Source organism: Fusarium phalaenopsidis, assembly GCF_050370095.1.
Source record: "Fusarium phalaenopsidis strain FUZ10S chromosome Unknown contig_32372, whole genome shotgun sequence".
NCBI classification, from domain to species: Eukaryota; Fungi; Ascomycota; class Sordariomycetes; order Hypocreales; family Nectriaceae; genus Fusarium; species Fusarium phalaenopsidis.
In genome coordinates this window covers 71,967-85,492 of record NW_028145383.1, presented here as the reverse complement: position 1 = coordinate 85,492, position 13,526 = coordinate 71,967, and the positions used below count along the sequence as shown (strand labels likewise).

Sequence of the window (13,526 nt, the reverse complement as noted above, 5' to 3'; positions counted from 1 at the left end):
ATTGAGTTGTCAGAACCAACAAGTCTTCAACCAACAGACCAGGGGTTGCCAACCAACCACAACTGTCTGAGCCCCCAGTATCCCAGCATATGCGCCGCCCGCCCACGTCAACCCCGCTCGTTTTCAGTGCGCAAAGTGGCGTGATCTCCACGTTGTCGAAACGGAAGCACATGTTGTGACTGGTCCTCGGCGATTAGGTGCTGCTATAAGAATAGACGTTGACTATCGTCCATGATGAGTTTTGCATCTGCTTCTCCCCCTCTTTTTGCACGTTGCTACCCACGAAAACATGGCTCAAGAAGAAACCACCGCTCCGGAGTCGCCGGCTCAGGCCCAACCCCAGCCACCCTCGACGCAGGCTGACCCGCAGCTGCCGGACCTTGCAGGACAGGAGCCTCTACAGGTCGGAAACGTGAGTGGCTCTTTAAATTAGAGTTTTATGGTCTGACGCGTCATTTCTAGGACGTTGAAGATGACGGCTATGCTGCCTCGTGAGTCGGCCCCGAAATACTTGAGTGATGAGTGGGTGTATAACCAATTTCCAAGTGAGGCATCTGCTAGCGTTCTCTCCTCGCTCAACTCGAGTGTTTTCCACTACAAGTAGGTCTCGCAGTCCAACAGTATTTTTAAATCGTGGTTAGTGACTTTTACAGGTACGAGGTTTGTGTCAGATAACAGAACATGACGCTGCCAGCACTCTTACACGAATAATAGAACGGCCGTCGTTATCATGCGTTCAGGGAGGGTGCATATCTAGTGGTAAGCTTTTAGAATCTGCCTGCATTCCTGAAATGTCATCTGGTTGCTAACCTGAGTTGGTACAAATTGATAGCCCAATGACGATGAAGAGCAGGACCGCATGGACTTGGGACACCACATTTATAGTCTGCTCCTTGGAGGAGAACTTTATCGCGCCCCTATCGGGAAAAACCCGCAGCGCGTCCTTGACCTGGGCACCGGCACTGGCATCTGGGCCATGGACTTTGCAGAGTTGAGCCCCTTTAAACGTCCCTTGAAGGTGAAATAGCTACTGATAATTGACGAATAGCCAGCACCCCTCCGCAGAGGTCCTCGGCACCGACTTGAGCCCCATCCAGCCCAGGTGGTATGGCGTTCCTAGGCTCTGCTACTTGGTTCAAGGCTGACTTGAAATAGGACGCCGCCCAACTGTACGTTCGAGGTCGATGATTTAGAGCAGAATTGGGTCTATCACAACAAGTTTGACTATATCCACGCCCGTGAGCTGGGAGGGTGTGTTGCCGATGATGAGAAGCTTTTCCGCCAAGCCTTTGAGCATCTTGCCCCCGGCGGCTACTTTGAGATGCAAGCTGTTTACCCTCGCTTCCTATCTGATGATGGCACGGCCGGACAGGCAAAGGACGCCCAGTTTTGGATGAAGAACATCTGCGAGGGTGCCGTCAAGTTCGGTAAGCCCCTCGACTCAGCGCCCGGATGGCTGGAGAAGATGAAGGCCGCTGGATTCGTCGATGTCAAGCAGGAGATCCGCAAGGTTGGTCCCCTAATCTACGCACACGAGCGGCGTCTACGCTAAAACCTGAATACTCAATAACAATGCTTAGTTTCCCATGGGCGGTTGGGCGAAAGATACAAAACTCAAGGAGATCGGTAGGCATGCACTCATTCAAGAGCAGCAGGTCATTGACTCGTATACGCCTGGCATTTTTTCCCGTGTGCTTGGATGGGATGAGAAAGAGATCCAAGTACTCATCGCCAAGGTCAAGAACGACCTCAAGAACCCGGCCATCCACCTCTATGTACCCTGTTATTTGATCTGGGGTAAGAAGCCGGAGGCTTGAGTAGCCTCCTTCTTGTCATTAATAACGTCTCTGAAAGAGGCCTCTGCCACAATACCGAAGGACATAGATATCAACACATGTCGACCTTAAAACCCAATCCTCGAAAATATAAACATTACGAAGCGGATTTCTATTGCCCACCTGACATTCACTGTTTTCCCCATTCTCAAGTACGCGGCCTTGCGTTTGTCACCTTCACGCCCAGTGACGTGCTTAGTCTCAGAGCCCATATGACATATAGGCAGGTTGCCAAGAGATCAGAGAATAAACTAAATCAATACAACAAGGTCGTAGAAGTTACCCGCATCATGGTCATTTGCCGGTCCGAGGCGGTCCAAATACCAATGAAGATCAGAGATGTTATCTGCTCCCCACCAACAGTTAAAGTATCCAACCCTATCATATATTCCACTACTTCGGTCGGCCACGATTAATCCATGAAGCGTAAATCCGCCGTCTGCGATCATGTGGTTCTCGAGTACTAGCAGTAGACAGACAAGCTGCTGACCTGTGAGTTGGCCAATATACTCGTCAAACTTCATATTAATAGGTGGCAACTGCCACGGAGTTGGACTACGTGTAAAACTAGCAGGTTCAAGGGTTGGTTGATTGTGCGACTTGAGTAACGCCGTTTCCAGAGCTCTGGTCAAAACAAGGCTTTTTAGACGGAGGAAGTTTCAACCACTTCATCCACTTCCCTGCTACATAGCTGATGGTAATGCGATCTACTGATGTTGTGAATTTCTGGCATGATAACTCTCTTGAACTTTCCATAACAATATGACCTAATGGCGTTCGTTGTGGTCGCTGTGCTTTCTAATGCCTTTAAGTATAGTAGGGAGGAAAGATAGCTATTTATCCCCAGGGATCCGGCTGATCCGGGAGCCCGTGGACCGACGATGCCATTGGAAGCCGACGATCTAGGTTGTTGAGATTGATCTAGGTTTCAAGCCTCTATCTAGGTTTGATTGGAACTATGGTACGGATCCGGGCCTATGCAGAGCTGAGTTTTCCTATCAGGCCTATTCGTCTGATATTAAGGGAGATTCAAGAACAAGTCATCAAAAAGCCTGTTTCCCTCAGACTGGTAGCTTGAGACATAATTGTCTCCCCAAGGCTGCATCCACGTGTCTGCAAGTTCGTCAGTAAATATTCTCTGGTTTCATGTCATGTTAACCCACCGTATGTCGTAGCTGGCTTCGACTGACAAAGCCAAATGATAGTATTGTTCAGACCATCCCTCATGCCGTTGCTGGGAAACTCTGAGAGCACAGCAGAATACTCTTCCGTGGTGATGCCGAGAAAGGGGCCCTGGAAATCGGACAAAATTCCGTTGCCTGTAGTTACAACCTCGAGTTCTTTGTAGTTGAAGATACTAGGTTGGGTATGAAGAGCAATGGCGTCCCAAACAAGCTGTACTCTTCGCTTATCCCACTTTTTACCATGTTTGTTATTCTGGATGAATTCCCTGGCGGCAATTGCACCATCCACCTCGAATCTCTTATCATGGCTCACAAATGGCGAGCCGGGAGTTTGGTCCCAACCCAAGTCGTGAAGAAGAGCAGCCACAGCATGCACCTCCAAGTCGACGGTGTTGCGAAGGGTCTCGTTGTGTTCGATGACAATGGCACCAAATAGCCAACTCCGCATGATATGCTTGTAAGTAAAGTCACTGCTGTGTTTGAGGGCGTAGTCATGGGCGTCGCGCACGATTGGAGTGTCGACAACTTTGATACCAGCAATCGTTCGTCGAGGCACAGTATGGCGGTAGGAAAGGCTGTTTTTTGCGGTGGTTGCAGCCTGAGCTGGCCCAAACGACAGAGCCAGCAGAAGCAAGAGCAGCTTTGTTATTTTAGGGTACACCATTGTGAAAAGAAATTTTGGGAGTTGGACAATGTCTTCAAAGAGGTGGAAGTACGACGCTGGATTATTTTGGGCAGACTCCCGAGTACTGACCAGGAGAGAAATCTAGCTTTTCATCTTATTCAGTAATCATTAACTCCGGATCAACGGGACAGAATTCTTTCATATGGACTTAAATTCCGAAGGTAGTCGGATATAAACACACTTGGCCCAAGTTGCTTACCAGCACGAGACGGAAAAAAGGCCTCAAAAGGTGGACCTTGATGCGGAGAAAAGGAAGAGTTATTTCACACTTGCATAATCTATTGGACTAGAATTTCCGTCCCTTTCCTTTCATACTTTTATTTGTCACATTCGTAGCTATATCACTCCACTCCTTATTGTCTTTATATTACCCAGCTACCGCAAGTGGGATTAAAGTCATACGATACTTGTCGTCGGATCCGAACAGCGACGGTCAATCGGCAAATTACTTCGAACTTGTCACCCCACATCAATACAAGATCCGACACCTATCGGATATATTTGACAACGGTGTGCTATTGACCATCCTCCTTCGGCACTAACCACTAATCCTAGGATGAACTTGATAGCCGTTTACCCGGCAAGTTAATTGTAATGCCTGGGCGTTGACGGATATATCCCAAGTTATTCCTCGCATCCCATTGGGGAGGAGGGAATACAATGGTTTGTAAGCCTCGGACAATATGCAAACAACCAAGCCCAAGCAAGGTTGTAGCCTTGTACCGACGTCCCCAGCGGACATGGTCCTTTCTGAGTCTGCTCCACAAGACCATTGTTGACTCTTGAGTTTCTTCTGCAGAAGCTAGTATTGGCTGGAAGGTTAACTGATTGCTGTGGCCAGACGAACTTCTTTTTCATTCGAATTTGGCTGGATTTCTACTACGGTGTGGTTTATATAGTTCTCTCGAGGCGGACAATCATAGTCCAAATTTCATATTTAAAGACCGCCCTCAAGATTCATGCGTAACTCGCCCCCTCAGGTAATGATATGCTATGGATTAAAAATCCCGATAATACACCCCGTGGACACTCGGGGATATAATAGTAAGAACTCGAGATATCAGGCCAGATACACGCACTGTCATCCATGTATACTGCATAACCAGAGTCCTAGATCGTGCGCCACCATCCTTAAATTCCCAAATAGCTATAGAGTCCTCGCGCAAGTTGCCGCAACTTATAAATCACTGCCGACTTGTAGCTCAGTGAGAATCGTCCGTGGATGTCATTCTCACCTGTTTCATCGGCCCTCCTGTCTTTTGATGTCGGATACGATTGAAGGCACATGCCATAACCGCAAAAACAAGGAATCCTCCGACAACTGAACAAACAACAATGATGATTCTCTTCTTTGTGAACCACGTGCCCGAGTCCTCTTGTCGCTCTGACTTTGGCTTCTCACACTTGCCGTTGAAACATCGACGTCCGTCCCCGCAAGACGTACCATCCAGGAGCAGCTCCTCCATCTCTGATGGGCACTCGTGATCATTGATTTCTTCGACAGGACGGCAATTTAATTTGCAATTGTTGCTATCGCAGTGTTTCATGGTATCGTTGTCGCCGGAGAACCGTTGCTGGCATTGTAGGTCGCGAGAGGTGCATACCCCTGAAGCGCATGCCAAATTTGCAACACGATTCTCCTCACAAGCTTCCCCGTCTGGTCGTATGACATCGAGTGGGCACGTGGTCGAGTTGCCATCGCATAACTCCTCGGGATCGCAGGCTCCATTACTTCCCCGGCAAACCAAGCCTCTTGACGCAGGCTGGCATTGATCTGTGCAGCAGTCGTGGTGCAACGGGTCGCAGACAGCCTTTTCGACAAATCGACAAGTCTCGGGGTCGCAGCAGGAGTCTTCCACAGATTCGCAGCTGGATGTGCCGCCGCAATCGCAGTCCTCACCTTCTTCCAGGATCCCGTTCCCACATTGTGCTGTGCTATTCGAGGTGGCTGGAACATCATCCTCACTGAGGAGACAGTCGGTGTCAACGGATCCTTGACCCATCTTTGAGCAGATCTGTGTTATCGTGCAGGGCGAGAAAGCTTTCATGTCCGACTTGGGTGATGGGTTCATTAGATATTGGGCTCCGGCGTCACACATCTTGCTGCTGAGCTGGCAGCATGGCTCATCGTCGTACCATCCATCCGCCTTGCACATGCTGCTAGTACAATCATGTACAGCACCGAAGCTGTGAGCAATCTCGTGGGCTATAACTTTCCACTCGTATTGTGTCCGAACGACGATGTTAGTCGCAGCCACTATCCTCCCGTCTTCGTTCTTAGAGTAGCGAAGCTCACAGACCTGGCCTTCCCACGACATCCCCACAGTCGATTCGCTGTTGCAAGCTGTCAGAAGAGTCCAAACGGCGGGCCGTATATCGTCGATGCCATGGTTGAATCTTGCTCTCCATTTGGAGAATAGACTCAAACGATCAGCAACATTCTCTTTCGAAGTGCAGCCCAGATTCCAGGGGGCGGAGTCAGGAGCTTCAACGGGGCAGTGTCGGTCGCTGATTGTAAGATTCATGACCCTGAGCGCGATATTGAAGGTGTCCTCGTATACTTGGGATACTGTGTTGATCTGATTCAAGATGTTGGACTGGACACCGGCCAGGCTGTTGAACTCGGCGGTGTAGGAACAGTCAGTAGCGATGCCAAGCATGGCAACTTTTCTTTGTTTTGGGCAGCCCTCTGTTTCCTCCGCCTCGTTGACAGTGTCCCGTGGATCATAGTGTTGTGTATGTTGATGTCGACTCGAGAGAGGCTGCCTTTCATTCGAATGCCCGAACCCCAAGCCGCCAGTAGAACACAATGCTGCTCGTCCAGATAGTTCACCGCTGTTGGTATGCTCAGGACTGTCGGTGCTTTTTCGTACAACCAAACGGGCTCTTTTTGGATCCATGATGTCTCGTGTCACAATATGAGCAGGGTCCACCTCAATATGATAGATGTCGCCATCGACCTGGAAAGCGCCTTGGAAAATATCGCTGTTCCTATCAGGCTGCATGACCCTTGCCCATCCAGTTCTTCTCCAACCAGGACGTCCGTGCTCTGAAATATGCGATGATCCTTTGAAAGCTCGACTGCCATGCTCTGGCCTGGATACTCGTGATTCTCCCCTCGGGCCAAGAATGGTGACGGAGGTGAGTGAGGCAGTTAGTTCATCGTTGGGCGTCAAGACGAGCCGGATATTGTGTTTGATTCCTTCCAATTTCAACTCAAGTCGCATCTCCGACGGGACTTGTGCATTCTCTGCTTCCGGGATAACCTCATGACTTTCGACCCGTGTGTAGTCTTGCAATAAACTGAAATGTCCAGGGAGAGCTAGGGCTGAGTATTAGAGGCACTAGCAATCTACAAATTGGAGATGATATCACGCACCTTGACTTCCAGTGGTCCAGAACCCTATATAAACGACAAGGAACCAGATGATTTTCATTATTTCAACCGAGCATTGTCAAAATGGTTGGGCTTTTCGACTGTTTCGTCGCACAAATCAAGACGATTCGCTTGTTAATAATGAAGAGGATGTCAGCATTCATTAGGCAGGTAAAATGCTTTGAAACATAGGACTATGGTGGCCAAGTAGGCAGCAACTGGGGTATCTTTCCCATCCACCTATGTCCTTTTTGCACGTCAGCACTCAACCAACAGCAAGATCGTTGGTTGAGGCGAAGTCGTGGGAATTAGTCACCACTCATGCACGTCGCGCGTTTTACTATCCATGGATATCCATGATTATGTTCTTGGCTATTGTAGTCGATGCTCTCTTGGGAGTCGTCGATACTCAACGATAGGCGTCTATTGGGACGATTCTATCGGTCATCCTATTTGATTTATTCACAGACCAGCTCCGGAACCTCCAGCTCGGCACATGTAGGCGAACATTCGTTAACAAAGATTTGTTAAAAGCGCCATCCAGGAACTGTGGGACAGTAAACGAGGGGAATGCTGCCTTGTCATTGTGAGGCGGTCTGAGCATCCTGAAGGATTTGTCTGACAGGTATGCTGGGCGTAAGGCAGAATGCAATTGTAATGACACCTGCAAGCAGGGATGCATGCTCTACATAAACGAGTCATGCTTTCAACTCATGGCTCTGCCCTAATATGCAGCCCATCACGGTACCGATGATCCCCACAATCCATGTTCTGGATTTCCGACAGAATGCAGCCCCATGCAGATATGGAATGATCATCGCTGTTCTCTGCTCCAGCTGACCAGGAACTGTCATTAGCCATTTTTGACAAGGTACAAGAGCTACAAGTCGTCCTGATCAGCTTTGATCCTTTCAACGTCATTTGCTCCGCTTCGTCGGCCCACCCTTGGCTTGGCTGTCATCATCTCGGCCTCCCTCGGGAATAACATCAGGCAGCTAATGATGACTTCATGGGATGAAAGAATAGCCCCCAACCCTCTGTTCGATGACATAGGTAAACCTTTGGCACACCACACTTTGCCTGCCCCATCCTCCAGTACTAGCCAAAATGATCGAATAGACTCCACCCGAAAGTAGAGACTATCACAACATTTAGTCAAAGGCCTCGGAGCAACTCAACAGAAATAAAACAGCCGTAACACAACGAAAGACCACCACAACAGCATCCTTCATATCACGCACCGCCGTGATTAGCCAAAGAAACTAGTGGTGGAAGTGAATCGCCAAGATTAATTATAGTATTTCGTGTTTTGGAGAGAAAGAGAGAGAACTCACTCTCCCCTCACCCTCCGTCTAATACATGCTCCACTTGTAAGCTATGATTCAACTCGCAATGATTTTGCCCGTTCCATACGGAGATTTCCAATATATTCATGACTTCATACTCTCCTATTGGCTTATATGGAACACAATAGACCACTATACCAAAGGCAAAAGTGAAAGATACACAAGTACCGCGGCAATTCGTTCATTTATGCTGCTCAATTCCTTTCTACCCTATTCCATCCCGTTCGCTTCAGTCAAAGTTCTCTGTGTCAATCATGAAGTAGGTACCCCCATTCAAGGGTCTGTTTTGCACATTTCAACACATCAGAGCGAAAATATCAACGTTAATACTTTGGCTACATCAACATCTGACGCGTGAATTGGTTCGATGTTTTCTGTTGTCACATGTGGCTGTCACTCAAGACTCTGGCTCTAGCACCGCGTTCACATCAACTAAATGAAGAAGCTTTTTTCCACGTTTTGTATTATTATACGTAGGCTATATGCAGGTATTCAGGGTAGTTCCTACGTGGGTGGCACAAACACGATGACTTATCTCATCGTGCATGGAATTACATTACAAGATTCGTCCTTTACTTGGCGCAGACGCGGGCATAGACATTAACAGGGCTGGGGCAACCATAGACCTTCTTCATGCTAGGAGTGCTGTAGCAGCTGGCATCGTTGGGAGCGCAGTCAAACTTCTCACAGCCAGCACCGGGGCTGAGGATGTTGCGCTCATTGGCGAAAGGGTTTCCCCACTCACTGGTATTAAGTTAGCATCGTTGGCTGTTAGGTAGTAAGAATCTTTACTTACGTGCTGAACTCATAGTAGACATAGTCGGGCTTGGAGGTGGACGAGTAACCGAAGAAGAGGGGGCTGGTCAAGGTTCGGGTCTTGGCAATCTTGACGGTCTATTTCATACTAGTTAGTCACAATCCGTGTGAACAAGTAAATGAAATCAACGTACGGAGCCAGTAGAGCGAAGGTTCTCAGAGAATCGCTTTCCGGGCTTGACAGTGGTCAAGGGACCAGGAGCACCGCCATTGTAGGGGTAAGACTGGACATAGATGTCGGTAGAGCAGTCGTTGATGACAATGGCCTGGTTGGCAGCAGCAGCGCTACCGAGGAGGGCAGTAAGAGTGGTGAAGATGGCGAACTTCATGGTGACTGATTTAATTATTGATGAGTTAAGCTTGAGAAGGTCTAGTGAGTGAATGAGTAGCTTGGTGAAGAAGATAGATGCTGTTGGGAGACAGCTGCATTTAAGCATACGAGCTCTGCATGGAACTTTTCCATATTCTACGGCGATCCACTATGACATCGACACTCGCGCTATTCATGATCTATACGAGGATGATCGGTTCGTATTCTGGAGAAGCTCCATCATGTCAGGCCATTTGCGGGGTGAGAGATCAGCCCCGGCCAAGCTGCCATGCCGAATGCGGAACGGGCGGTGATCCTTTCCAATCGTGTGCCGAGGGCATCTGCCGATTGCCCGTTGTCCGCCTGACCGACCACCCGTGCATTGCTTCATGCATAGAGAGGCGAGACTCTTTAGTGCTGATTTTTTTTGGCTGACTTGCTCCCCTGCCGATTACCTGATCACATGGCTCGGGCGGTCTAGTTACGGTTAGAAAATTGAATAGTTTACAAAGTCCAGACGAAATTGGGATATGCAGGGCTAATACGGAAAGCTCGTATTGATCCCCTTGCTCTCTCTTCCCGTGACAGCTTCCCAACTTCTCCCCCACCACCCGATACCAGTTTCGATGTCCTTGCCTATAATCTGCCTGTTATTGAACGGAGAATTATGTCTAATTGACTTTGCGAGCTCCCCTGGTAACATCAATACGGGCCCAGTTAACTTTGCGGCTTCAGCCGGGAGCTATCAATAGCCTCTTCCTAGTTCCATGCTATTTCGCCATTGCCGAAGCTAGGGAAGCATAATATGCGTGGGAAACAGCCGGGACCTGAAAGTAACCAGTGATATCCTATAGCGCATTTGCAAAGATTAAAAATAGCAAGTTATCATCTTGCTGAGCTGAAAGATGGGGCGGACTATTACGAAGCATAGAACCCGCCTGGAGTCGCTAGGCCGTTGTCGGTTCCGTGGCGCATTAATAGAAGATGTGCCTCTGACCCAGGCATGCACTGTTTCCGCTTTATTCACTATTATTCCAACGCGTAAACATGAGTGCTGGTTACAGAAACCCAAATACGAACAAGACAAGGCATTCGCTTCCTCGGCAAGATTAAAGGAGTATCTTTCATGCCTTCTTCGCTTCAAAAGCCTAGGCTTCTTGTGCTAAAGGGGACTGACTCCGCGGGGTAATACGTGCAACGCTTCTTTGCTGAAACATTTCTCTAGCCATGGAAGTCGCCTGGAATCACCAAGACCCAATCTCAGAAAGAACTGTAGTAATGGGGCCTGCATGAGCTTCCGCTGTCCGCATAACCAAGCGCGTAGAATATTCGACTTTATGGAGTAATAGGGAATCAAGGGGTTGGCTGGCATACCCACTCGCCAACGCAACGCAATCTCGGCTTGCAGGCCATCAAGCAGGCCCCAACTGTTCGAGAAAGGCTCTAGAGCTAGTCTTTCTGTCGTCTGTAAGTGCGTGGGGCGCTTGGTACACGCAAGCCTAACGAAAGCCCCCCGGTGGCCTTTTGGTGTTAGGGCCAATGTCAACGGCTAATAACAAAAGCCATTTCATCCATCCAGGAGCGTAGCGGCACTGAAAAAACCCTAACGATATGGATATTTCAGTTGGGACGCTTCATTACATTGGCTTTTGATGCTGTCATGTGTTTAGTATGGTGCTCTTTGGTACTGTACACGGCTGGGATGTTATTGACCCTAACAACGATACTAACAACAAGATGTTAAACACTGTCCGGATAACTGCCCTTTGGAAGTTTCCTGACCTTTACGGTAGACAAAGTTCGCCGTCAAGGTTGTAATGTTTAGGTCACGGCGTTTTATGGTCGTAGGTTTGAAGGCCGGTATGTAAGTATTCTGCAATGTCTTGTTTGTTATTTTAGGTACTACCCTTACAATGACTAACAATAAGAACAAGAAATAGGTAAACGAGTAGTTCATCAAGTAAATAGCTCATTTATATTGTTGAGAGGAGGTAGCTCGGCTTACTAGCCATCGAAGCATAAAGAACTTCGTTGTAGTCGCCAGATGTCTGTCTCAGGGTGGTGATATTAGGGTCATGCAGCTCTGCATACTTTATCGGGATTGTTGAGCATCTACCGTGAGGCTGAGGCTGTGCTCACAAAGCTCTTTTGTTGAGCTCTTCTGACTATTAAAAAGGGCTTGGTCAATTGTTCATCACTTTCGTTAACCTTCCGCGTTTCCCTGGCAGTTTCACATCTCAAACGCACATTTCCATTCTCTATCTCGCCTGCGCGGACAGCTGCATTAACCGACACCTGCAAAATGGATCCATTTTCCAAGTTGCCGCCAATCGTCCAGGTGGAACTTTTGGTTCATGTCGACTCCGTGGCAAGCATCATGCCGCTAATCCAGGCATCCCCAGCAATGGGCTCACTATTTCTTACGAGTAAGACAAGTATCCAGCAGCGAATGCTCACGAGACTTCTTATTAGCGAAAGCGATGGAGGAATTGTCCAAGACGCTCTCGCAATCCTCAATTTCCCTTGCATTGATGTGATACTCTCGATCCAACGTCATATCGAAAAGTGGGCAGCCCAAGAATTCAACAACCCCTTCCAACAATCCGACCAAGCAACGATTCAGAGCCTCCATCGCCTCTTCTCACGTCTGATCTTGTTTATTGAAGACTACCTCTCGAAAGCAACCGACCCGTTTCCCCCACGCGCATACATGGCCGTCCCTGGCATTACTTCTCCTGGCCCACGGTTCAAAGGCAAGATAATCGACGCCAAAGCCGTCAAGTTCATAACTTTGGCTCGTACAGGAAAGGCCCGCCTTCTACGAGCATTTCTTCGATACGAGCTACTTTGCAAGATTTATCACCCCCGAGTGTGGCCTGGGATTGAGCAGACAGCTGTGCCAACCAGGTCAAGTTCATGCATGAAAAGCTGTGGCCCGTGGAGTACAAGGAACTCTACTGCGCTTATGAGTATTTCAAAGGCGTATACGGTGCCATCTTTGCGCACTGCGGGGACTCTTGGTTACCAGATCGACCGGTCTCGTGCTCTTCTGACAGTCAGCCATATCCTGATTCTAAGCATGGGTTACTGGACCCAGATACAGTTTATTTCAACGCCAGTGATTTTTTCTTGGATATGAATATCCAGAGTAGAAATCTGTCGAGGATTCTACCTTGCCTTGGTTTGGATCTACTGGTTCATATCCTAGCGTCTCTGCACGAGCAGGAGGGCTACAAAAGATACCTCAGGAGGTGGTTCAATACCCTTTCAAACGATCTCGAACGGCCCGATAGTCCTTGGATCTCTAATCAGCACTTCGCCAAGCGTCACGAACAAGCCGCAACCTTCGATCCCAACATTTAACATTGCGGCCTTAGCCCAGATTCACCACATCGTCGCTTCATGCCCAGGCCGATTTTCCAGCACTGGTCGGGATACGAACCTTGGAGCAGGTGGGAACAGAGGGTGCGCCTACTCGGGATACATGAGTTGCAGCTCCAGATATATCGTCAGCGAGCCTGGGTTTTCTTCGACGACGTGAGGCTTTTCCCCGACGCAAGATCACATTTTCCGACAATGGAAGATCTTGATAAGCAAGACCAGATCGCCAACAATAGGCTGGGTCCGAATTACGAGCGAACCCGAAGAAGATCACAAAAGTGGCAAGATTACTACTTGGGACGAAGTCTAGATAACCCGCTGTACGTACAGGAGGAGGAAGAAGAAGAAGAGGAGGTGATAATGGAGAACAATGAAGGACACCTCACACGGGTCTTTGACAAGCCGGCCACTGGAAGTGTCCCTTCATTCTGGAGACACAGCTCAATGAATGAGCAGACCAGGTCGTGATTGGGGAGTACCTCTATCATCTTCGAGAGGGTCCATCATAACATCCACCAATGAAAAGACCAATACATCATCAGGGGTTCCCTGCCAGCTGAAAACGAGCTGAACAGAGCCTGTGGCTAGTTATG

General features: G+C 48.7%; 3 protein-coding genes across 3 annotated transcripts; 1 reads left to right on the top strand and 2 right to left on the bottom strand.

Moving 5' to 3' along the window:
• Positions 1-289: 289 nt before the first annotated feature.
• On the top strand, positions 290-1,817 carry LRP88_14527 (class I SAM-dependent methyltransferase; the record flags this gene model as incomplete). Its single annotated transcript, XM_083250867.1, has 9 exons — positions 290-412; positions 463-491; positions 547-600; positions 654-660; positions 715-759; positions 833-990; positions 1,049-1,105; positions 1,156-1,510; positions 1,581-1,817. The coding sequence occupies 9 exons, from the start codon at positions 290-292 to the stop codon at positions 1,815-1,817; spliced, it is 1,065 nt and encodes a 354-aa protein (XP_083093267.1).
• Positions 1,818-2,984: 1,167 nt separating this feature from the next.
• On the bottom strand, positions 2,985-3,683 carry LRP88_14526 (uncharacterized protein; the record flags this gene model as incomplete). Its single annotated transcript, XM_083250866.1, has 1 exon — positions 2,985-3,683. One exon carries the CDS (start codon positions 3,681-3,683, stop codon positions 2,985-2,987), a length of 699 nt encoding a protein of 232 aa, XP_083093266.1.
• Positions 3,684-8,998: 5,315 nt separating this feature from the next.
• On the bottom strand, positions 8,999-9,571 carry LRP88_14525 (uncharacterized protein; the record flags this gene model as incomplete). Its single annotated transcript, XM_083250865.1, has 3 exons — positions 8,999-9,170; positions 9,223-9,320; positions 9,377-9,571. 3 exons carry the CDS (start codon positions 9,569-9,571, stop codon positions 8,999-9,001), a joined length of 465 nt encoding a protein of 154 aa, XP_083093265.1.
• Positions 9,572-13,526: the final 3,955 nt, after the last annotated feature.